At 42.3% G+C, this 21,216-nt stretch overlaps 4 protein-coding genes and 1 non-coding gene across 8 annotated transcripts; 3 read left to right on the top strand and 2 right to left on the bottom strand.

Moving 5' to 3' along the window:
* The first annotated feature begins 864 nt into the window (after positions 1-864).
* Positions 865-4,956, top strand: LOC101779383 (protein S-acyltransferase 8). Of its 3 annotated transcripts, XM_022827561.1 has the most exons (6): positions 944-1,080; positions 1,231-1,498; positions 2,396-2,581; positions 3,219-3,500; positions 3,629-3,862; positions 4,132-4,956. In XM_022827561.1, the coding sequence occupies exons 2-6, from the start codon at positions 1,442-1,444 to the stop codon at positions 4,600-4,602; spliced, it is 1,230 nt and encodes a 409-aa protein (XP_022683296.1). In that variant the 5' UTR covers positions 944-1,080; positions 1,231-1,441; the 3' UTR covers positions 4,603-4,956. The 3 variants fall into 3 exon arrangements, with proteins under 3 accessions (XP_022683295.1, XP_022683296.1, XP_004972408.1); XM_022827560.1 differs by lacking the exon at positions 1,231-1,498 and having other exon boundaries at positions 865-1,080; XM_004972351.3 differs by having other exon boundaries at positions 944-1,498.
* A 159-nt stretch (positions 4,957-5,115) lies between these two features.
* On the bottom strand, positions 5,116-9,195 carry LOC101778294 (tubby-like F-box protein 12). Of its 2 annotated transcripts, none has more exons than XM_022827562.1 (5): positions 8,743-9,195; positions 7,478-7,905; positions 6,886-6,973; positions 6,233-6,365; positions 5,116-6,126 (listed from the first exon to the last, which is right to left on the bottom strand). In XM_022827562.1, the coding sequence occupies exons 2-5, from the start codon at positions 7,838-7,840 to the stop codon at positions 5,361-5,363; spliced, it is 1,350 nt and encodes a 449-aa protein (XP_022683297.1). In that variant the 5' UTR covers positions 7,841-7,905; positions 8,743-9,195; the 3' UTR covers positions 5,116-5,360. The 2 variants fall into 2 exon arrangements, with proteins under 2 accessions (XP_022683297.1, XP_004972405.1); XM_004972348.4 differs by having other exon boundaries at positions 7,478-7,902; positions 8,743-9,193.
* Positions 9,196-11,546: 2,351 nt separating this feature from the next.
* LOC101777899 (serine/threonine-protein kinase STY8) lies at positions 11,547-17,206 on the top strand. The gene is made up of 14 exons (XM_004972347.4): positions 11,547-12,106; positions 12,224-12,366; positions 12,560-12,632; positions 12,719-12,829; positions 13,094-13,144; positions 13,313-13,449; positions 13,740-13,847; positions 13,928-14,001; positions 14,425-14,600; positions 15,450-15,545; positions 16,162-16,242; positions 16,343-16,393; positions 16,671-16,811; positions 16,894-17,206. The coding sequence occupies exons 1-14, from the start codon at positions 11,750-11,752 to the stop codon at positions 16,951-16,953; spliced, it is 1,659 nt and encodes a 552-aa protein (XP_004972404.1). The 5' UTR covers positions 11,547-11,749; the 3' UTR covers positions 16,954-17,206.
* An 86-nt stretch (positions 17,207-17,292) lies between these two features.
* Positions 17,293-17,378, top strand: TRNAY-GUA. Its single transcript is given in 2 exon segments — positions 17,293-17,329; positions 17,343-17,378. It is a non-coding gene; the product is annotated as a tRNA-Tyr (tRNA).
* Positions 17,379-17,646: 268 nt separating this feature from the next.
* LOC101778180 (protein MKS1) lies at positions 17,647-18,836 on the bottom strand. Its single transcript, XM_004974236.2, has one exon. The coding sequence runs from the start codon at positions 18,680-18,682 to the stop codon at positions 17,879-17,881; it is 804 nt and encodes a 267-aa protein (XP_004974293.2). The 5' UTR covers positions 18,683-18,836; the 3' UTR covers positions 17,647-17,878.
* Positions 18,837-21,216: the final 2,380 nt, after the last annotated feature.

Below are 21,216 nucleotides of genomic sequence, written 5' to 3'. Positions count from 1 at the left end.
CATTAGCAAAAGATCAACACATGCCACCAGAATACAAGGCTATTCGGATCGTCCGAGCTCCTCCGTGCACAATGGAATCCTAGGAATATGGAAGCGATTTTTGCCTGACGAGTGAGATTATTGCCTGGTGATAATTTGGACAGGTCACGTGTAGTGTGCTGCCATTATTTATAGAGCTTTGCCCCCACGTACCCTACATGTTTTCTGCTTTGGCACCCCTAGTGCCCGAACCTCCGATGGTAATTTTTTAACCGGACGCTCTGTTGCAATATCAAAACAAAACATCTGTAACATCGAAAATTTATGGTTGCAGCATTGAAAAATATATGAAAAAATGACAACAACGTCGTTCCACTCCAGGATAAAAAAATTCTCATCACAACATGAACACTATGTTTCGATTTTTTTAAGATTCCGGACGTCCTTTTTTAAGCATTACCGTTGCTGCTTAGCTTAAACTCTTTGTTTTTCCCTCAATTCCTATAGGAATCCACATTCGGAGTGTGGAGTTACTCCTTTGTTTGTACAACCTTTTCCAGACACATGGATTTGAAATTTGAACTTCTTAGATAAATTCCTATAGGAATTGAATTCCCCTGCAAGCTGCAACCCAGACCCAGTAAATGCAATGCATGGTCCACTGACGCTAGCTAGGACAGAAAACACAAAGATGTCAGCCACAAACAATAACTCAAGTGATCCATTCTTGCCAAGCTGAACAGCACCCAAATAATCGAATATATTTTGTTTTATACATAAACTAAGGCCCCACTGTAATTATACGAAACAGCACGACTTATTGATTGATTTTGTGCGTTGCTACTTGCTATTACTATAATATATAATTTTATAGTACAATTGGATAGAAAAAGGAAAAAGATGGACAGGACGAGCAAAACAAAAAAAGAAAAGAAAACGCGGGCAAGAAGAGAGGAGGAGGGAACGGTTTCGTGCTGGCTCTGGCTGGCTCAAGAAACAGAGGGAGGGAGGATAGGAAGCCAGGAAGGGAATCGAATACGATACCTTCTCTTTTCTCTCCTCTCCTCCTCCTTGGACGGCTTGTTTGTAATCCTTGTTCGGGTTAGTAGAGAGCTCCCCTTCTTCCCCAACGAATCCAAGCATCTTTCCCTAGTCAGTTCCGTTGGGGTTGCCATCATATTGGTATTGCCATTGCCATTGCCGTGCCAGCCTAAAATCGCAACCTTATTGATTGATTGCTTCTACTGCCAGTACTAGAAAAACCCCACCAACAGCGCAGCCGTGATGCGATGCGAGAGGCATCCTCCTCCTTCCAATCCAATCCACCTTGCGAGGGATGTGATGTGATGTCCTTCTTCTAGAAGAGGAGAGGAGAGGAGGACATCTTGCCGATCCAAAAAGAAAGGGAAACCGGGACTGGAAGAAGAGCGCCGCCGCTTGGACTCTTCCGACGCCGCCGGCCATGGCCATGGCCAAGCACAAGCAGCGCCGGGTGTACCAAGCCTGGAGAGGCAACAACGTGAGTCAGATTCATTCATCACCATCCCCATCCCCCTCCCCAGTACACTTACAGGAGTCGTGCCTTTCTTCTTTCTTGGGTCCTTAAAGGTCGCGCCTTTCTTGGGTTTGGATTCGATCGCTCAGTCCTTCTTGCCCGGATTGCCTGCTGTGCCAGTTTCTTCTTGATTTCTCGCTTGCATCAGGCCTAACACTTATCGCATGACCATGTGATTTGTTCAATCCTGCTTCGGCGCTTAAGGGAGAGGGGCTTGCTTCTTTGGAGGATAAGATGATTAGGGCCTGTTGGATCTTTATATTGCACATAGTCTGCCTAGTTAATTAACCCATTCCAGTTTCTGATTTGTTTATCTCATTCTCATCACAGTGTTGCCGACACTAGTGAATAAACTATCCACGCTCCATTTGGATGCACCTTGGCAGCCAATGTGAATCATCGTAACCTTCCCCTCCCTAATAAGATAATCCCACTCGTATGACATGCTATGTTTGGTCCAAGGCCTCACCATTCTGTGCCGTGCCTCTTCTTACTTAGTGCTAGCAGCTAATCCCAACAAATTAGAATATCACAAGACATCCCCAGAACTCTGCTGTGCAACATTGCATCTACTCCATTAGCTAATCCCAACAAAAAAAAAACCCTCAAAAAATTCTTTTGAGAACGAGAGGTTTCAGCATTCCTTTTTCATCAGAGTTCTGACTACCATTACACTGCCTTCCCTTCACCATGCTGACTTTTGATGCCTCAACTAGTTAAGATGCTATTACCAAGGCTTTCGTATTCAGACTTTAACAGCTTGGCTTGCAATTTTTAGTGCGTTTGTTTCTGCTGTTCGTCTATATTCAGTAGCTTCTGTTAAGCTATCAGATTTTCAGTAATTTATTTCTCTGTGTTCAGATAATCTTGTGTGGTGGAAGGTTGATCTTTGGACCAGATGCCAAGGCCACTCTGATATCTTTCTCTCTAATTGCCATCCCTGTTGCCGTCTTCTGCGTCTTTGTGGCCAGGCATCTCATACACATATTTCCTGCATATAATGCAGGCTATGCAATTCTTGCTGTCACCATAGGCCTTACAATTTATGTGAGTAAACATTCTTTGCCTATTTACATCGTAGTTAGACAAAGGTGCTTGCATAACGTTTCCTATTTGTGTACTCCACACTTTCAGTTAGAGATCTTTTCCTAATGTGACTAAAATAGCATACTGTATTGAACAAAACTGCAATCCTGAAATCTTTCACAAGTTCATTTTTCTTTAAATAAAAAATGCTGAATTTGTTTAAGTGAAACTGAGTTAATGTTAATCAGACAGACAGGTGAAACTGTTTTACAAGCTGTATTTGACATCATTATGATTATGAAAGGAACCTTGTGTGATACTCCTTTTATTTTGGACACAAAGGAACACAGCTATATTACAACCTCAGTCCTTGTCATCAACCATCCGACCACCTGACATGCTTGGTTCTTATACATATTTGTGAACCTTGACTTAGAACCTCCATTTTTTTGAAGAGTGAACTTTGAACAGTCCTAAATAAATTTATATTCATATATGCTCCTGCATACTAAATATGTTCTTTAAGTATCTGTTCTCCAGAAGTTATTTTCTATATGAGCAGTACAGAACTTGCTTTGTTGCTATTTATTTCCTACTTTATTTTTATGTGTGTAGCACCAAAATTATAGTATCCTTCTCTGCAAAACCTGATTGTTAGGTACTGTTACTGCTCTTCCTTACCTCATCTCAAGATCCAGGTATTGTACCAAGGAATTCACACCCACCTGTGGAAGAGTTCTCTCATGATGCTTCAGCTCCACATACTCTTCAGTTCCCTCGAGTAAAAGAGGTTATGGTCAATGGCGTGCCTGTGAAAGTGAAATACTGTGAAACTTGCATGATATATCGGCCTCCTCGCTGCTCCCACTGCTCCAAATGTGATAACTGTGTTGAGCGCTTTGATCATCACTGCCCTTGGGTTGGGCAGTGTATTGGAGAGGTCAGTTATGTTGATCCCTTCATTTTCTAAGAGGAAACAAGTTATGTAATTTTTTTTTTCATTCGACAGCCCGAGTGCAGTTCCAATGAAAACAGCCTAGGCTTATTTGCATTTCTTTTCTTTTGCAGAGAAATTACCGGTACTTCTTCTGTTTTGTTTCGTCGGCGGCAGTCCTGTGTATCTATGTATGTTCAATGTGTGGATTGTACATCAAGCTTCTCATGAGTAGGGGTCATGATTCATTGCTGAAGGCCATTAAAGAATCTCCAGCTTCATTGGCAGTGATGGCATATTGTTTCATTTGCTTCTGGTTTGTCGGTGGTCTCACTGGGTTCCATTCTTATCTTATCGCGACGAACAAGGTTAGCCCTCCCAAGTCAACGTCAAAGCATAACCGCATAATGTCTAAAGCTCTTTTGCCAAATAAAAAAATGATGGATAGGCTCCAGATATGTTATTAAGTGTAACCTACCGAATTGAAATAAAATGAACACCTCAATATCATTGAAAATCTATCCTGAATTTGAATTGGAAAGATTAAGAAATGTTGGATCAGTACGTACTAGTGTAGCTTTCTCAATTGCCACATTTTTATTTTACTGAATAAAATACGTGCTTTGTTTTTCTGAAGACAACATATGAGAATATCAAGTACAAGTACAGCAACCAGCCAAACGTGTATGACCACGGCTGCGTGCGCAACTGTCATGAGTTCTGGTGCACAAAAAGGAAGCCTTCTAAGATCAATCTAAGAGCTATTGTTCAAGAGGAACATGAGGTAGTACAGCCACAGACCAGCTACGCCAATGTGCCAGAAGATGATGCACCCCACCGTCCAAGAGCCAAGGTTGAGGATGATCTAGAAATGGGTCTTGACATTCTGAAGACCTCAAGGCGCCGGACAGATGAAGTTAGCGATGAAGAATTGGAGTCCGGAAGCAATGGTGTTAAATATCGCACGCCAGATTCAGATACCGACATTCCTGTAACCAGAACTAAGACCGAGATCTTCGGTGAAGTTAGGGATCTGGACTTGTCGGTTAATAATGCTGCATTGTCCTCATCTCCTCAGCAGAAACAACACCCTGACGAACTTTGTTGATGCTATATGAATGTGCCTGTTCATTGAAAAGTTATTTTTTGCGCATTTTCATATAGCAGACACCAACAACTCGTTTAAGTCAGTATCCATCAGGGCTGTGAATGATTGGATTTGAAGCATGTGTTCTCCTTTGCCATCTGTTTTTAGTATTTAGACAGTTGCTTGATCATAGGATTATGTGTGTAAAAGATAACCAGTTTATGGAAGGTTTTAGAAGTTTATAGGAATTGTTTGAAATTCTTCAGGAGTGTATGAAGGCTGTTGATTCATAATTGTACATATTTTTCATAACGATATTGCCACTGAGATGTAAAACGTGCCATTTCCAAAATGTGGATTTGCGAATGGACTGTAGCTGGTCTTTCCTAAAAACCATAAATTGATGAATGCATATCACATCATTTTTGATAGTGCGTAGCAATTTGGTAAATGTTGGATCTGGAACCTTTTTGTCGAGAGCATCACATTATTGGTCACGTTATTTATTGATGATTAAACATATTCAAAGGCTGAAACCATCAAGGAATTGAAACCTGGAAGACTTGAGGTAATGTCTGCACATTTTGCCATTACAAGTTACAGACATGAAAATTTGTACCAAGCACCTGCAGCTCAGAACAATTGCCGGTTCTTAGCTTTGACAAGCCACACCACACTAGGGCAAACAAATGACTGAATCAACCACGGCAACAAACTACACCAGCACACACACAACATATAAATACTTATTGCCCTACATGCCTGTTCTCATCTCTAATCTATTCACAAGCCAGCTTGGTGTCGAAGCTCGTCAAACAGATGGTGAAGGCCTGGAATGCTGAGAGCGGGTATCGGTAGTCCATTGTGAACATGTCCTTGGCAACCTTACCAAACTGCAGGATCACTTTATCATGATCAGATGCTGAAGATGAACTCGAAGGCTGAGCCTGCTGCGATGATTCAGAGGGCACAGCATCTAGCTGTGGCGCAGCTATCAACTGGAAGTTCTTCACAGAAGCCACGGTCACCCGACCACGGAAGTTGAGGCACCAACATTGCAGCTGCTCATGCCACCTTGGCTCTTTATTGCGGAGAACCAAAGGCCTCTCCTTGGCCTGACCATCATCCTCATTTTGCTGGATCACCCCGCTTACTTCTGAGAAGCGAGAGGAGCTGAAGTCCAAGGAGCGATCTGTAACCGAGAACCTTGAGCTGGAAGAGGTGTTTGCACTGCGAAAGGATTCTTCGTAGGAAGACGAGGCGGGGAGGAAGAGCTGCTTGGGTTGGCAAGGTACCATGCCTTCAGGTTCCATTGCTGAGGCTGGGATGGAATGCATGGTGCAATTCATACGCCTGGGCCCCCTTGTGCCAAGCACATTTAGCTCATAGTTCACCTGGGCAATAGGATAGCTAGCAGTGGGTACCTTGGGGGAAACCCTCCTAGAGGAGATTCTACGGCTGCTGCGTCCACACGAAACAAGGCTCCCAGCATTGTATGGCGGCTGAGTGTCGTACACGACGAATTTGGTGCCAAGAAAATTTGACCTGTTGGTGCTACAATGTCAGATTCAAATGGACAGCACCACACAAAACTCAAAAAAAAACATTTAGAGTTAGATTGGAATATTGCTGTTAAGGTAAGATACTTCACCTCATTTTTCCAACATAGCCATTACTTGAACGTGATATATTTTTAGGATCCATAGAAATGATGTACTCAGTATAGGTTGTACGGCGATTCCTCTTAGCTGCTAGTAGAAATTTTCCATTCTCGCTGAGGACAGCTACATGATTCAAAGCATCAAGCATAGTGTTAAGCAAAGTTACTTGTGAGAATTCTGTCTCATTAAGGGTATCAAAAAGCAAGTCTAATTCTTCTTTATTTTACTGTAGTCATCGACATTGAGTCACTGAAATTGTATACTTGCACACAAATATATATATTTTTTGTAGTATTAACGAAATCTTTTGCATTCTAAAACTCCTCTTTCTTACAAGGGGTGGGGTGGGGTGAAGGGGGGGGGGGGACAAGGATCTGGTGCCACTGTATTTCTAGGTCAATTCATATCTAATAGTCCTGACTTATAAAGACCAAAAGGCAAAACATATCTCAAAGGCCACAGGAAGCAACACATTTGGTTGTCCAAATCTGAGGTGGAAAATCACTAGAGCAAGGGAGTAGCTGCAGAATTAACATGAACATTTTCTCCTAATCATATAAAGTTGCGATCTATATTCAATTATTCATATAAAGTTGCTCAGAAGGATATTAATGAAAAAAGCATAGCACGTGTTTACACTTACCAGGGCTAAGACATAGGTAAAGATAATAAGTTGATGTTGATTTGTCCCTTTTTACAAAACACTGTATCATTTCATCTCTAGGTCCCGGCTGTACATGAAAAGATGAAGTTAGATGGGTGCAAACATTTGTAGGTGGACATATACTGCAGAGGCTGTTCTCTGCTTCTCAATTACAAAAGATAAAATTGCTTCAAGTCAGTACTTGATAAGCATTGTAACAGATGTTATTCCATCTGTTACGTGATCAGCAGACCCCACAGAAGAGCTAACTAGACTAAATGATTTCTCCTGGGATAACAGCTTGGAGATGGGGCTGGGAGTGAGGCGATTTTTTATAAGGGAGAAATGGGGAATTATGCATTGAGAAGCATGTAGTGGCAAATATTTGTAAATAAATAAAGTGATTGATAGTATCAAGTATTCTCAAACAGAGGGAATGTGTTGATTCATAATATTTTGGGCAGCACAATCATTTATTTTTTGCAACTGTTTAAGAGGATAAGTAATGGATCAAGGCACCAAAATACAAGCGGCAAAATTAATAATAGAGGTTTTGCAATTTCCACCCCTGGTAACTGAATTAAACTGTTACCTGTTTAAGTGACACCGGGAAAGTGAGCTTTCCACAAAATTCTGGACTGGGCACTATATCCTTACATATCTCTCTCCATGTTCCGCAAACTGCTGCGCAAGCAACAACATCTTTGCGGGATGGCCAAGTGCTCTCACCTTCCTCAAGCCTTTTCATTACATCTCGAAGCAATTCGGGAGGAAGACCAACCCACCTGCTTTGATCAACTACTATAGGTCTATCGTGCAGGTTGCTCAGAGATCCAACAGATTTCCCTCTGTGATGACCAAGACCAGGCAGACCAGAAATTCTAACCTCAAAACTCCGTCTTGATAAGCTACCAAAGCTTTCCTTAACATCACGAACTATGCTGCGGAAGGACATGTCCAGTGAAAAGGCACAATAACTGGAAATTTCTTGTGGTGATCAAGATCTTCAGAGTGAGCCTGCTAGCAACAGCATAGGCAAATGACAAAGCATTAGTAACTACTAGCCTTACAAAATACATCAAGAAGGCAAAACAAAAAACACTGCCAAAGCAATATTGTGGCTGTGCCTTATTTTTTCTATCAGCCGGCAGGCCTTCTTTGGTTTATACATTCCAAGACCACCAAACAAGAACCATGTCAGCATCACGCTGAAAGCTAAGTATGCAATCAGGATGAATAGCATGCACTATAAACTAAGCAACCACCAAGGAAGACGATTAGAGGATTAGAGCATATGAACATATCCAATCATGTGAGATTAAGTCAAGCCTATTGTAGAGAAGACCATTCCCCACTTGAATAGTCTAACAGCCTCTATAAAGTCAGCGGACTACTGGAGCATTTAACTAGTTCTTGTTTCACACTTAGCACATGATGATCTTAACATGGACAACCAACCTCCCTGATGGCAAAAGGCCAACGAAACACATCATTAATTAAAGGCCTAACTACGTCACACATTCATAGGCAGCGTGCGAAATTTTGACCTCCTTTTTTGCAGCCAGAGTAGAATTTGACCAATATTATCGCTACTTTTCACATTCAAATAGTTCTACTTAAGCATTGAAGGGATTTTTTTTCTTACAGTTCCAATTGAGAAATGAAAAAAAAAAAGAAAAAACGAGAGATTTGATCTATTTTCCGGCAACTAGGACAGAACAGATAGTGATATCATTAAGCAGCTCAAGCTGAGCATGGGCTGAACTAGGAATTCCTGCGGAAAGTAAAGAATCGGATGAAAAACCGAATCTTGCATGGTAGGGACAGGGCAATCAGAAGAAGGAACAGGAACCTTACCCTATCCAAATCCTGTTCGTCGACTCTCACACAGATTTCAAACCCGAATCTGCTGCAAAGATCCGACTTTCCCACACAAAGCAAGCGATTTCTGCAAAGGAGATCAGCAAAAGCGCTCAGCTTTGGACGAAGAAAACCTCGCGACCTTTTGCCCCCTGGTTGCGCTCCGAATTCCCCTCTGATTTGTGGCCTTTCAACCTTGTAAAGGCGCGAGCTTTTGAGGCACCAGGAGACAAGACGAGCCCAAATCGCAGAGGAACAGGTGCAGATAGCCAGATACGATCTGGGGCGGGGAAGAGGAGGGGAGATTGGGGGAGAGAATGGGGAGAATCAGAGAAGGCGATAGCCTCGGGTAGAGCTAGAGTTAGAGAGCAGGGTAGTAGGAAGGGGAAATGGGGAACGCGGGCGGGAGGGAGGAGATATTTCGTGTTGGGACTTTTACTCCCAAAATAAAGAAAACAAGGAACACATGACGCAGCACAAGTCACAGTGTGAGCTTAAGCTCTTCTTTATTGGGTTAATGGAGTACTAGACAAAATAATGTGGTACAAGTAGATTTATCATGAAATATTACTTTCGAATGACTACTTGAATGAATTTCAATAACAAATGTTCAGAAAATAACAAAAAAGTAAACATCAAACAAGTATATCGAAGACCATGCATGTTCATGTCCAAGACGTTAAGGGGGGGAAAATAGGGTAGCAGTAGTTAGCAAGATCTGACTTTCTTGATTCCCCACTTTTTTTTTCTTTTCGCGAGAACTGTTTTTTTCATCTTTGACTTGAAAAAAGCCACATCCTGGGTCATCTGTGGATGCAATTAATCTATATTCGTTAATAACATGTTGTTGGAATTTTGTGGATGCCCTTCCTCCTTTTCTAACTGAGAGATTGAATTTGATGAAAATTTTGCATCTGGAAGCATACATGTGTCGACCAAGTAAGTACCCTTGTCTGCTACGTGCTGCTGTTCGGTTTGATTGTTTGGTTGGTCGTTGATTGTTCTTATATTTGTTTGGACACTTTATATTATTAGTTATAAGCCTCTTGGTGCTGTACCAAATTCCTAGCCAAAACTTTTCTTTGCTTCAAAATTTTCAGATGATTCTAGAACAGCATGCTACTATTACCTCTTACAATATATCATGAATTGCTACAGCGAAACGTTTCATGAGTATCAAAAGGTATTAGGATCCCATTTGACGGCCCATGGAGACAGGAATACGTAAGATCCAACCAAGGAAAAGATGATCAAGGATAACGTTAGAGGCTGTTTGTTCCGTGTTTCTCCACCTACTCCCTCATTCGTCTATCCATTGCTCTATTAGTCGTCATATTTTAGAGCAACTTTTTGTGCTCATAGAACATATTTTATGCGTAACTGGTGAACACACAATTTTTTTAGACAGGCGAGAATATGTTAATTGATGATATTAGTGGCGCAAATAACAAGTTCTCGGGCTAAACAAGTTTTGAGGACCGCTAAAACCAACGCATCGATGATGTTGGATGCAAAAGGACCGGGACCACCAACACTATATATGCTGCCAATGTTGTTGGATATATTACTTTTCATATTGTTCACCATCCTGTGTGGATATTGCACAAGTAGATTATAATCATGGTTATGGGCTCCATCAACTAAGAATAATGACATTATCAATGTAGTTATTTGGTCCTGAATGACACCTCAGCTTGTACGACTGATTATTGGTTTCATCGATCTCGATCCATTTCTCAGCTGCATGCAGCCTGCAGAATTTGTTTTTTTGGACGACAATGCAATGCAAATTAAAGCTTGTTTCTGACAAGCCAAATCAACATAACACTTCTGCGATCTGCAACTTTAACAGCCTCATTTTAATTCATAGAAAATATTTCAGGTTAAGTTGATGATGATCTATCGATCTGGTCCGGCCGATCCATCACTTTTTTCATTTATGATTGTTTTTTATAGACAAATAAAGTGTTGACTATCTGTGATTATATGTCTTTGAACAGACGGCAATGGATTTGCTGAATTTTTATTAGGAGAAGGGAAAAAAGATGAGACGTTTGCAGCAACAACAACAAAAAACAACAACTTGCCTCGCACAGGATATGCCTAACAATATTTGTGCTTCTAAACCATGTAAAAGAGAGGTCACTTACCTTCAAATTGCACGCACGGCGCCAGGTCTTCATGACGACCGAGATAAACAAATGGGATTCGTATCTCGAAACAACAAGTGCTCCTTACACTAACGTACTACGTCATTTCTGATTTTTTGCTTACGCATTCAAGCCTCGCACAGCAGCTGACATTAGTTTACACAAAACAACGCTATCAACCAAGCTTTGTTATACAGAAGAAGACATACAGTCACACATGAGTCAGCAAGCACGTCTATCCTACTCCATTCCCTCTTTCTATCCCATCTTTGCAAATGTTTAGTCTCTTTATTTTGATGTAGTTACCCTTATTATGTCTAAAATGAAGCTCTATATTATATTTTATGATATGTGTTAATAGTGATTAGTCAGATGATTTCATAGCTTAAAACACGGTAATATGGTACTAAATCATCATTAAGGATACATGGATGAATGAGTAGTGCACGGGTTTAATTTGTTTAGAAGTCGACTCACGCCAATTGAAATATCCCTTCGTGGATGGAAAATACACTTTTTTTCTAAATTAATGTTCGGATTATGTATTTGTCATGTTTTTCATTGTTAGAGTATATATCACGGTGGCCAAAATGCTTTAACCGATCCAAAGCAAGTGGTAATTGATACTACTCTACTAGTAGCAGTTAAAAGGAAGGAAAATTGTGCTTGGGTCAGCGTCGTCCATTCCATTCCATGGCCGTCGTCGTCTTCTTCAATCCAATCGGCGGTCTCCCCGCCGGCCGGCCGGCCGGAGCCCCTCTATAAATACTAGCCTAGGGTGCCCCGACCAGGCCGGCCGGTCCCACCCAGGCGCGCAACGCAACCGCCTGAGTTTCCAAGATTCCGGCCGGCCGATGGCTCCGTCGCGGCGCGTCGGGGAGGAGGAGCCGCAGGACTTGGAGGAGGGTACGGGCGAGAGCTCTCCGGCGCCACGGTCGCCGCGCGACTCCCAGTCCCAGCCGGACCTCCACGCGGTGCAGAGGAGGATCTGCGAGCGCCTCCGCCTGACGGGGAGACACGGCCAGAAGCTCGCCGACCCATCCTTCCATGGCCGCCTCGCCCGCCACCTGCAGAGGCTGCCCCGAAGGTACATCTTTGACTTCGACCTCGACGTCGAAGGCAAGGCCGAGGATGTCCTCCTGCACTGGGAGATCCTCCAAGAGTGCGCGGACCCCGAGAAGCGACCCGTCTTCCACGCGCGATACCTCAAGGTCCCTCTCTTTTGCATTGTGTGTCAGTGTCAACAAGGGGAACACTGATTTGAGTTGACAAGGGGATGATGATGATGATTAATTGTCTCGTGTTGCTCTTCCTGCCTCGACGAGCAGAGCATGCCACTTCGAGCGGATGGTGATGGTGACGGCATTGGCGATAATCAAGAGGACCCGTGTCAAAGGTTGCTGGAGGACCTCAGTTTGGAGAGAAGAAAGACTACTGTGCACGCCAATGATTCCACGTCTATCTCCTCTAGGTAGGTACTTCTTCACTTTATCTGCACATACTCCCTATGGGCTATGCTTCCTTTCCTTCTTGTGGTGATGATTGGACTCACTTATAAAGTGCTGCTTTTCCTTCTCTCTCTATTCTGAACAAATAAAGCATCCACAGTTTACAATGTTTACTTCTTAGGTTTCGTGACTTTTGGTTAAATCGATTTTATACAGAGGTGATCTGAAAGCTCAGCTTCTCCATGAGATCATTTTCTCTTCTAGTGACAGGCCAAAGCTCCTAAGCCGGGTAATGTCCACCTTCCAGTTCGCGTACTTGGCATTTTCATACATATTTATGCGTCGAGTTTCTTATGGCAAATGGTTGTTCTACAGCTTACTGCGTTGCTCTCGGAGGTTGGGTTGAATATTCAGGAAGCTCATGTTTACTCTACAAAAGATGGCCTTTGTTTGGATGTTTTTGTCGTTGATGGGTGGGATACAGAGGTGAATTTTGAGCATGCACATGCTTAGTCCTGGACTGTTTATAGCATCATGGAAGTAGTGTTCTATTTTGTTTCTGGATTTTGACTATGAGTTCAGAATTGTTTATAGGGATATGTTAATTTGCAATGCCAATCACTTACTATCAGCTCACATTTCTAATACACATAGTGATGAACCATCAAATCCATTACCATGTTCTCTTATATATGCAACTACGCAAGGGTTGTGGGAAAATGTCGCTCATCTTGCAATTGTTCAATGCAGGAGACAGATGATTTGATCGCGAAGATTAAGGAGACCTTAACACAAAAAAATGTATGATGCACTGTTATTTTTAGCATATTTCAGTTTCAACTTAATCATGAATAAGCTATATGCATGCTTGTTTTGAGTCGTTTGTCACACAGTAGATGGCTCTAATCTTAGTCAGCATGGCATTGTTAACATTTGTCCACATTCGTATTATTTCCATGTAATATTCAGGTATCACCATCTAATTCCACAAATTCTTCAACATCGGATAAAATAAGCGACCTACAACAAAAGGTTGGAGATTCTGAAATCGACTGGAACATGCTAGCAAAGGGGGAAAAGATTGCATCCGGATCTTCCGCAGACTTGTAAGAACTATTTCCTACTAGTAATATCATCACATTAATTTATTGGAAATGCTGTGTCCACCGTGTCACTTCACTGCTAACATTGCCAGTGTGCCTGCCTAGCCTCTATAGGATTCATCTACGCATACTGTGCCATCTGTTGACAGTGAAATAAACAATTTTAAATTGCTGTACTGTCATGAAGCCAGCTTACAAATTGCTATTGTGTATTAAACTATGTTTGTTTTTCATATTTAAAGCCATACAAGAGTTTAGTATGCAGCAGTTCTCATTCATGTTCTCTTTCACAGGTATCGAGGAACTTACAATGGTCTTGATGTCGCTATAAAGTGTCTCAGAATTACCAATCTAAACAACCCTTCAGAAATTGAGTTCCTGCAAGAAGTACTTATTCTAAGGCAAGTTTTCACTGGACATAATAATTGAATGAACCAGTTTAACATTTTGCTGTAACTGATTCTAGATACTTTTTCTCCAGGAGAGTTGAACATGATAATATTCTTCGATTCTATGGGGCATGCATAAAGCATCCATACTATTGCATCGTTACAGGTATCTTTCTTCCAAAATATTCATCAATCCTCGTTTCACTTTTTGGGTGGGATTGCATAATTTCCTCTTAACCATTGTTGTAAACTCAAATGAAAGTGGCATTGTTCTCATGTATACATGCCCTGCGAATAAATGGTTATCATCTCACATGCACACTCTTAAATTGTGACGGATAATACACCTCTAGTTCATTATGTATGTATTGGGAACAAGTCATTGAGTCCCTTAACCTTTAACGGTTTATGGTTTAAATATCGATGCCTATGTGCCTGAGTAGGGAAACTATGTAGTCATAGTGTAGTCCTATCATCTGTCTATTGTGCATCTGTTCATTCCCTTGTTTGATGCTTTCTGTTTTCTATTAGCTCAGCTGCAAGATGCAGCTAATGACGTTCTCTTTTGTGGTTGCTTCTATTCTTTCAGAATACATGCCTGGAGGGAATTTATATGACTTTCTTCACAAGCACAGTAACTTTTTGGAACTAGTCACAATTCTAAAAATTGCTATCAGCATCTCAAAAGGAATGGATTATCTACACCAGAATGACATCATCCACAGAGATCTGAAGACTGCAAATCTTCTAATAGGCTATGATCAAGTATGACACTTATTCGATACTTTAAAGCTAATTTTCGGTGCCCATTTTCTTTTGCCTTTCCTATATGCCGTATGAAATCTAGCAATGACATAAAGGCTGCCAGTATTTTGCATACTACTCCACTTGGTTTTTCAATCAGAGACTTAGGTAGTGTTTGGTTGGCTCAAATGTAACGTAATCTGATTACTGAAGGTAACGAATCCCATTACATATGTTTGGTTGCGGTGGTTTGTAATCAATTGACACTGTAATCGAATCCCTTACCTAAATAATATCTATACAAGCTTGTTACCCCTCCTCCCTCACCGTAATCAGATATAGCACCCACACAGTAATCTGATTACGTTACCAGAGTGCAACCAAACAAAGAAGGCAATCACCTATTCCACCTCTAAATACACTGTAATTTGATTCCCTTTGCGTTTACATTACCTTAGCACGAACCAAACACTATCTTAGATGGAATTGCTGTTGTGTAATATCATTTCTTTGAGCACCTGAAGGTTTACAAATGAGAATCCACTTCTGGCAGACTAGCAATGGCATGCAGAAAATAGCATTTTCAAGGGGGGGTTATTTTAAATCTCCAAGAAATCCTTTGTAAGTTTCACAATCATGATGGAAATATGTAGACACGAAGAATCCTCTGCTGTTTGAGTGCATCCAATTGCATTTAGAGAAATATGTGTTTCTTGAACTTGCAGTTTCAACTTCGAGTTGTAACTATGTATGTCGGTTATCTTGTATTTTACAAGAAACTGTGTTGATGACAGAGCATGGCACATGTTTTTCTCATGGCATTCAACCCAATACCAAGTTGTTACATTGTAGATCTGCTTCTGAAAATAGGTCATAAAGATTGCGGACTTTGGTGTGGCACGACATGGAAGTCAGGAGGGGCAGATGACTGCTGAAACTGGAACCTATCGATGGATGGCACCAGAGGTGTGCTTGAGCTCCGTTTTACCCTTTGAGATTTGGTTTGTCTTTCATTAGTACAGGCATTTTCAATGCCCTGCTTACTTTTTTGTTCTGCACAGTACTCTATTGTTTATCTTAGAACAGTTATTTATAATTTCCAAATGAACCAAAAGTTCTGACGATTTTTTTTTCTTTTAGTCAATCTGTTATCTGCTCATTGAGAATAAGAGCTATTTGGCTAACATCATCACTGGGATTCTAAGTTCTGCATGTAAACTCAAATTTCCCCGAAAACTGTGCATAAGATGAGCCCCTTGCCTTGTAATGCCTGGTCTAAACGACTAGCTTGACATTTTTTTAGACTCTTTCACTCCATGGAAGGCAGATTTAAACTCCTTCCTGAAATTCAGGGTCCATTCATGCACAGGTGGCTCATTTCACCTATCCAGTTAAGATCAAACCTAGTACAATTTTCTTTTACTTATTGTAACGGTTCTCCAAAGTCCATTTAGAGAAAAATATAGGAATTCTTTGCAAAATGTTTTCCTTCTTCCTGCAACAAAGTGTTTTTCCCTTAAAAGAATTCTGCCTAGAAATTAAGTTTGCATCGTTTGCTCACAAGAATTAGTTATCTTGACAGATAATTAATCATAAGCCTTATGATAACAAAGCAGATGTATTCAGCTTCGCCATTGTTCTATGGGAGTTGGCAACTTCAAAGGTACACCCTGGTGTTGAATTCAGCTTGGATTACTGCTGAGTCATTTGAACATAAGTATTTTGTTTATTAAAGGTAACATGAAGTCTTAATTGCACCATAGGTCCCATATGACAACATGACGCCCTTGCAAGCTGCATTAGGTGTAAGGCAGGTATGAATTTCTGTCTCCAATATTGGCTATGTCCTCTTTTTGGATAGATTTATTTATTGGTACTTGTCAGGGTAAACCTACTGGTGTCATTTTTATATCACAATGAAACTAACATCGCTGTATAAGCGGTAGCATTCAGCTGTCCCGAACTGGCCAAAGATAACCCATATCACTTTTCAAGGAGAATTACCATTTCCACGGGCACTAAATAATTTTTAAGTTGTACAGTACCAAATTTTATTGTTCTTTATCACACACATCTTCCCCCTTGCAACAGGGGTTGCGCTTGGACATTCCTGCAAGCGTTCACCCAAGATTGTCGAAACTGATTCGACGGTGTTGGAATGAAGATCCTGATGCACGCCCGACTTTCGCGGAGATCATTGTAGAACTTGAAGACATGTTACAGCATGTTCAGGTAGCATGACCCACTGAAAATGTTGCATATGTGGAACCACAGCCACGCTTGTATGTTCTGATTTGAGCGTTGTTTTGAATAGGCACCAAAGGGAGGCAACCGTCGTACCAGGGCGAAGATGCAGAAGAAATCAGAGCGTTAGAGAAGGGTGGCTTACAAAAGGAGAAGTTTCTTAACAAGTGAAACGCATGCAGATGCCAGTGTTAGGCTTAGGGTGTCTTTTTGGTGTTGGGGCTTGATTGATGTACAGTATAGAATGGTGGCATTTGGAACAACACCCTTGGCGTACAGTGGGCTGTATGGAAAGTTGATACATTTGAGATTGAAATCGAACACAGGAAAGCACGTGGCACCCTTTTTGGGAAATACATAAAACACGTACCCGTCTGCTGCTAGTGTGTTTCTCTGTCCCTTAGTTTATCTGATAGAGAGGAAGGCTAACTATCGGATAATATGTTTGTTATCCGACCGTTGGCAGAAACCGACCTTAGCTCAGTTGGTAGAGCGGAGGACTGTAGTGTGCGCAGCTAAATCCTTAGGTCGCTGGTTCGAATCCGGCAGGTCGGAATTAGTTTTTCAATTTTTTTTTGTTTTTTCCCCTTTCCTCCATTTTAGTTAATTTTAGGACAAGCTATTCTGTTGTGCACAGGCAGAGTTTTCACAAATTTGTTTTAGTTAATTTTATTACAAAGCAAACACAGAGCGACGACGACGAATGAAAATTGAATCCATTTCTCATGCATGCTGCTAAAATTAATATATAGGCATATGTTTCTGTGTGTAAAAAATAATGAAATATTCTCTGTAGATCTTATTAATAGTTCACCTCCAAAGTGGGGTGTCGGAGATCCTCGACAATTCAACATACGTATGCCACCTAGCAGAAAGGATAGGCAAGCAAAGGAGAAAGGACATTGTCAACCCGGGCAGTCCACAGGGCAGGACTCGATCATGTTCATGTATGGTTGTTACTTTCAGCTGAGATGATGCATGCATGCAAGTAGCAGACAAGAACGACCACGTACGGTACGACCGCTTCTCGTTTGCATTTTATAATAAAAAAGTTATTAGTTTTGGTGGTGCCGGTTGTTGAAGAGATCCCAGCAGTAGTAGGCACCAGCCGACGGCGACGCTTCTGCCTGCTGCAACATTACAGGATTTTGATGACTTGTTGTTGCACCGGCCTGGGTGGCCCCTGCACCTGCACCAAGAAATGCCGCCGCCGGGCTGATGAGCTCGCCGAACAGGTTGATGCCACCGCCGCCTGCTCCGGCCGGCGGGGAGAAGAAGCTCGGCTGGATCGCCGGGAGCGACCCTGGCGACAGGATGCTCGGGAATGGCGGCAGTAGGCCTCCGGCAGTAACACCGGATGAACTCCTCGCCTGCTCAATGGCGGCGAGGCGTGCCGCGGGCGAGATGACCTGCTGGTTCAGGTCATGCGGCCCTCCTGCTGCTTGCTGGTGCTGCAGCTGGAACGGGAAGTGTGGCGCCGGCGGCTGGAGTAGTGCGGCGGAGGCCGACGACTGGCCACTACTGAAGAAGGGGAACCACGGCGGGAGCGACGACGCCTGAATCTGATGGTCCGGGACGGAGGAGGAGGAGGAGGATGACGCCGTGGCACCGGTGAGGCGCTGCACGACGGACATGAACTCGCTGGCGTCGGCGTGCACGACCTTGGGCGACAATGTGTAGATGATGACCGGCTCCCGCACCTGCTGCGGCGGCGGCTTCCTGATCTTGTGGGAGCCCTTGCGGACCTTGAGCGGCGCCGGGCGCGGGCCCTGCAGCTCCCGGCCGCCGCCGCGATGCGAGGAGGACGTGGTTGTCGCGCTCGTAGAGGATGGCTCCATGTTGATTGACTTACTTGACATGACGGGGGAGGAGCTCGATCGATCGATCGATCGATATATGCAATATGGCTTGGATGGAGCTTGCAAGGACTGAATTGGTGGTGGCAGCAAGGTGATGGCGTCGATCAGCAAAGACGACGACGTCCACTCCAGCAGGCCAGCATGGAATGGGTCGATCGGATGGCCCTCTTAGGTGAGCAGAGCACACGTAGTAGCTAGGGTTTATATAGACAGAGTCACCTAAAGAACAGAAAAGGTAAACCAAGGGAGATTGCGTCTTCTTCCATTGATATGACAGTAGCTAGAGAGGTCAAGAGCTAGCACGACGCACTGTTGGCGTGTGACGAGGGATAGAATAGAAGAGGTCAACAAAGCACTCGAGTACTCGATCATAGCAAAGCTACGTTATTACCAAGCTAATACTACTAGCTACATACATGATTTGTGGTAGAGCCAAGACGAAATTCAGTTGATGGCCAGCTGCTGGATGGTTTGAACAAGTCCGATCCAACCCCTGCAGGATGTGATAGATGTGACGGCACAAGCTAGGAAAAACCTTTCGATCCTCCATCAGCATGCTTTCGTTCATGCCGGAAGTATTTCATTCCATCAATTCAAGCGCATCGTCTCGTGTTGACTCGATCGCTAGCTCCATCTCTCTCTCTGCCTGCAACGTTAATTATATTCAGGCTGATCTAGTAGTCACTAACTGGTTGCTGATCCGATCCTAAAAAGTAACCGTACTATTACGTCTGAGTGGTAAAAGTAAGTAACTGTCGATCGGACCGATTCCTGTTCCATCATATATATAGCTAGTTCAAGTTAATTATAAGCAAGAATTTAAACCCACCAAGCTATATATGTAGCTTAATTAATTGGGTTAATTATTACAGACCAAGCAAATAGCACAAGGGCGAGACGACGCAGTCAAGCAAGCTATGTTCCTCACTTTTTTAAAAAAAAAGGTTAATTACCTAATAACCTCATATATTATACTGTGATGATGTAGAGGATTCCTTTGTACTAGGATCGCCGCCGCGTGCATCGTCGCTTTCGCCGCCAGCCGCGGGATCCTGATCCAACGGCGTAGCTTCGCCCGCTCGCGAGTCAATCCGGTCAGCAATCGCGCGCCGCGCCGCTTTTGCATTTTAGCCCCTGGAGTTTCTGCGTTATGCGCCGCTGCCCTCCCGCAGTTCAAAACTATTTAAAACCAGATCCCTGTTTTTCTCGCAGCTATGCACCTGCATCTTGTTTTAAGCGTATCTTTTGCTTTATAGTTCCCTTTTTAATGTTCTTTATATCTGTGTGTTCGTTTTAATGCATAGAATAGCTTTTCAAACTTGTTTTCTTTGTTTAATTATGATTGGTGTACTTAATGCATAGAATAGCTTTTCAAACTTGTTTTCTTTGTTTAATTATGATTGGTGTACTTTTTTTCTTATGTATTGTATTTATTTGCTTGTATGTGCTCGTGTTACGCGTGTAGAAGGAAAGAAGTTTGAGGGGTACAAAGAGCAACTTTTGAAGAGTACGAGCAGCAGGAGCAAGGTCAAGAAGGCAAGTCGTGTCCTTGATCATTCCTTTTAAGTCCTATTCACCTTTACTTTCATGTTCTATACAACATTGCCATGCACAGTATAGTTTAATCTTGATGGGTTCCAATTAAGGATGTTCTAGGTTTCTTTACCTTTGCCTTGACCAACCGGGTTAAATTTATGTTGGGTAGCTCATGCTTAGCGCTCAAACATGGTTATGGTGGTTTAATCTGGATCTTTATTGATTTGGTATCATTTATGCTATATCTTTCATTAAGTCAAGATCACAAATGTTAAATTGAATATGGAGAACCACTCAGAAAAACAGTGCAACCACTGGAACTATCATAGCTCTAGTTTTGGCTAAGTAATTAGAGACTCTAGTTTAAAGCAGTCTTACCGAAAGGGCAAGAGGGGCGGCGGTAGATTGGGTGAGATGCCTTGCTACTACTGATCCGGAAACCTTAGCGGGCTACTTTTAACTAGCGAATCTTTGTAAAGGCCTTATAGCATCCCTATGCGATCACACCTTGGTAGTGTGGTTTGGTACCTTGCAAACACCGCATGGTTGGGTCCAAAGTTCATCTGAACTTTTACGCGACTGTTGGGTAAAATTATGCAACCTCTACAGAGTGTAAAACTGATCGATCAGTCGTGCTCACGGTTAAAAGCGGCCTGAACCCTTATATGATAATGCTATCGAAAGATGGATTTAAATTATTGTCATTTCATTTATGGTTATGTTATTACTTTATTCATGTCCTTGTTTAATTTCGGGTGGTATAAACTTACATCTAGTTAATTGCTAATAAAATTTGGACAACTAAATTAAAAGCTGATGCTGTTTAAGCCTTAGCCATACCTTAATTTGCCTTACATTATACTGTTCCCCATGACTTGTTGAGTACCAACCATAAGTGTACTCACCCTTGTAAAACCGTTGTTCAGACCAATCTAATCTGGAGGGGTACCTGCATGACTTTGAGGAGTTCTAGGCGTACAGTTTTCAGTCAGCGCCTG

This window comes from Setaria italica, chromosome VI, assembly GCF_000263155.2.
Source record: "Setaria italica strain Yugu1 chromosome VI, Setaria_italica_v2.0, whole genome shotgun sequence".
Lineage (NCBI taxonomy): Eukaryota > Viridiplantae > Streptophyta > Magnoliopsida > Poales > Poaceae > Setaria > Setaria italica.
This window is presented reverse-complemented; position numbering and strand designations above follow the sequence as displayed.